Genomic DNA, 3,416 nt, shown 5'->3' on the forward strand with positions numbered 1-3,416 from the left:
CAGACTAAGCCTAGTAAATCATTTTATCATTTTAGCTTATATGGTTGAACACGCCTTAATGTTGCTGATGTTTTTTTTATCTTTGGACAATGCAGATGGCTCATGAAATGAAGATATATTTGTGGTTCTCCTAGTTTGGCTCTTGTTTTGCTATGCACATGGTTTTGCAGTGCCTTACTTTTTTTTTTTTTCCAGAGGAACAAAACAAATAACACTGTAAGATTGAATTATATTGGAAATTGATTGCTAATTGAAGAAGAATTGCAATAAGTGATTGTGTTAGCCATAAAACACTAGAAAACTGAACATGGTTGATCTCCACCTATATGGATCAAGATATTTGTGGTTGGTGCAATTTACAAGGTCAATCTTTGGTGGAAAACTCATTTTGCAAGTAGTTATCTCTGTGGTGTACCTATGGAAAATTATGGCTTATGTTATTGTTGCCTTACCAAACTGGCTCTTTTTCTATTCAAGGCTAAATTTTTATTGTATCTGTGATCATTTAGCCAGCTTAGACTATGTGACCCCTAGAGTTTGGTTTTTTTTCATATGTCTTCCCTTGTCTCAACTCTTGGGAGCTCAGTATTTAGACTTAATTTGTAATGTGTAGTCGAGTCCTGTGAAATTCCCTATAGTCCTCCAACTTTTTTTATATTGCCTTTTAGAGCCATTTGGATATGGATGGTGCATGATATGTAATCTCTTTTTTCAATAGTAATACAAATTGTCGTGTTTCCAAAAAAATAGATTATTGTGCTAACATTAACTTAGTGTTAAAATTATTATTAAATTATTGAATTGGTATTAATATTGAATTAGTATTCAATTATAATACTAATAGAAATAACTAGGTGAATAGGTTTTCTTTTTTTCAACTTGCCTTTTTCAATAATAATAGAAAATGTTGTGTTTCCAAAAAAAAGAAAGTTATTATATTAATATTGTTATTAAATTACTATTAATATTGAGTTAACATTCAATTATAATATTAATAGAAAAAGAATCATGCCCTTAGCAACCATATATAATCCTTCTTGAGATCAATGGTGCATGATATGTAATTTCCTTTTTGAATAGTAATACAAATTGTTGTGTTTACAAGAAAATAGGTTATTCTGCTAATATTAACTTAGTGTTAAGATTATTATTAAATTATTGAATTGGTATTAATATTGAATTAATATTCAATTATAATATTAATAGAAATAACTAGGTAGATAGGTGTTTTTTTCCAAGGAATCATGCCTTTTTCAATAATAATACAAAATATTGTGTTTTCAAAAACAAAAAAAAATATTATATTAATATTATTATTAAATTACTATTAAAATTGAGTTAGTATTCAATTATAATATTTATAAAAATAACTATATAAATAAGTTTGTTTTTTTTTTCCACTGAAAAATCATGCTTTTTTCAATAATAATACAAAATATTGTGTTTCCAAAAACAAAAAAAATTATTATATTAATATTATTATTAAATTATTATTAATATTGAGTTAGTATTCAATTATAATATTAATAGAAAAGGAATCATTCTTAGAGCAACCATAAATAATCCTATGGTGCATGATATGTAATTTCTTTTTTCAATTGTAATCCAAATTGTTGTGTTTCCAAAAAAATAAGCTATTGTACTAATATCAATTCAATGTTAAAAGTTATTATTAAATTGTTGAATAGGTATTAATATTAAGTTAATATTCAATTATAATATTAATAGAAATAACTAGATAAATATTTTTTTTTTTTTCAACTGAAAGAATCATGCTTTTTCCAATAATGATACAAAATATTGTGTTTCCAAAACAAAATAAAATAAAATAAAAAATATTATATTAATATTATTATTAAATTACTATGAAAAAGAATCGTACTTGGAGCATATATAATCCTATTTAACATTGGAATATAAAATCTGTGGAAACCAAAACTTTACCACCTAACGATTCCAGAAAGTGACATACTTTTCTGACATACATATTCTGATTCTAAATTCTAAGAAAGGAACATGCATATCGTCCAAAATATTTATTTATTTATTTATGGATTAATTGTGAATACTTACTGTGAATAATATTATTACAGACGTGAATGATTTTATTTTATACATGGATACTTTTCAGGTGGCGGCTTGTTCCGCTGGTAATCAGTAATCACAGTTTACGTTCTCTCCAAAGCTCTATATAACATTCCATTCCTCCACAAAATTGTAATCATACACACACAACCTTTCGGCAATCAGAATTTTGTAGAGAACGAGGCAGAATGGCGACTTTCAGAGGATTTGGATTTCTATGCATCTGCCTCATCTTGGTTGCTGCTGTAGAAGCCGACAAATGTGGAGATGAGATCCAAGGTTTGGAGAACAATTGCAGTTCCGTAGTGTTAGGAGAATCTCCTTCTGCTGCGTGTTGTGCTCTCATAAGAAGTGCAGACGTGGGATGCGTGTGTCCCCTAGTTACTCCTCAAATTTCAAAGCTCGTCAACGTAACCAAGGTGGTTGGCGTCATTGAAAGCTGTGGCAGAAGCGTTCCTCCTCACACTCAATGCGGGAGTATATATTTCAGACTGCAACTCAATAATTTATAATAATCATTGTATTGCTTTGGTTATTTTCAACCCTTAAATGTTGTAATTATTCATATGTTCTTGATTTCAATTGTTATGCAGGCATTACAACACCCTAGTGTATAAGTTCCAGCCCCTGGAGATGAAAAGTTGCCCTCCTTTGCAATGGCGTCCATCTATCACCTATTCTACAGATTTAGCTTAAGGATAAATACTATTTATGCAAGTGTTACAGTAGATATTTCTTTAAATCATATGTCTGAATCCATGAGAGTTCATGGCAGATTCCATGTTTCTGCCCAGGACTTTTCTTGGTAATGGCGACTTGTAAGCCAATAAATAAAGATGGACCTGAAATTCAACAATTCCACTTGAAATTGAGTCTTTCACATTTCTTTTCCTTCTTGAATATCGCGAATATAAAGAAAAGAATATGATATTTCGATTGACTATTTGAATTGCTTGGAATCTGAACTCTAATCTCAGCTTCGAACTTTCAACAGAGTTTTCATGTACTGTAATTTCATGTATATGGACTGTTTATTTCTAGATATTCTGAAGTATGTTTATTTTTTCTATGTAATCTTTGTGAAGAGTTACATTTTCGGAATGGAAAAGATGTATACTATGTTTGTGTTTATATGATGTATATCAATTAAAACAAATAACTTAAATATGAAAATATAACTACTGATATCCATTAAATAATATGAAAAGGATTATTAAATAAGTGGATAGAACTCCCAGGTTTCGGACTTCGTCTATGCAATCCTTGCCTTCAACCCTTCATCAATATCACAACTTCTCTTTGTTATGTGAGGCAGTCATGCTTGGTATTCC

At 29.2% G+C, this 3,416-nt stretch overlaps 1 protein-coding gene across 1 annotated transcript; it reads left to right on the forward strand.

The window, feature by feature from the left end:
* The first annotated feature begins 2,254 nt into the window (after positions 1 to 2,254).
* Positions 2,255 to 2,976, forward strand: LOC149224491 (uncharacterized). The gene is made up of 2 exons (XM_089383568.1): positions 2,255 to 2,562; positions 2,679 to 2,976. Exons 1-2 carry the CDS (start codon positions 2,274 to 2,276, stop codon positions 2,693 to 2,695), a joined length of 306 nt encoding a protein of 101 aa, XP_089239694.1. The 5' UTR covers positions 2,255 to 2,273; the 3' UTR covers positions 2,696 to 2,976.
* Positions 2,977 to 3,416: the final 440 nt, after the last annotated feature.

Source organism: Pinus tabuliformis, chromosome Q (genome assembly GCF_031772625.1).
Source record: "Pinus tabuliformis cultivar Carrire ecotype Pingquan chromosome Q, CPIR1, whole genome shotgun sequence".
Lineage (NCBI taxonomy): Eukaryota > Viridiplantae > Streptophyta > Pinopsida > Pinales > Pinaceae > Pinus > Pinus tabuliformis.

Bases quoted from the DNA above. Each gene is read 5' to 3' on its own strand.
- LOC149224491 (XM_089383568.1), top strand. From the start codon at position 2,274: ATGGCGACTTTCAGAGGATTTGGATTTCTATGCATCTGCCTCATCTTG.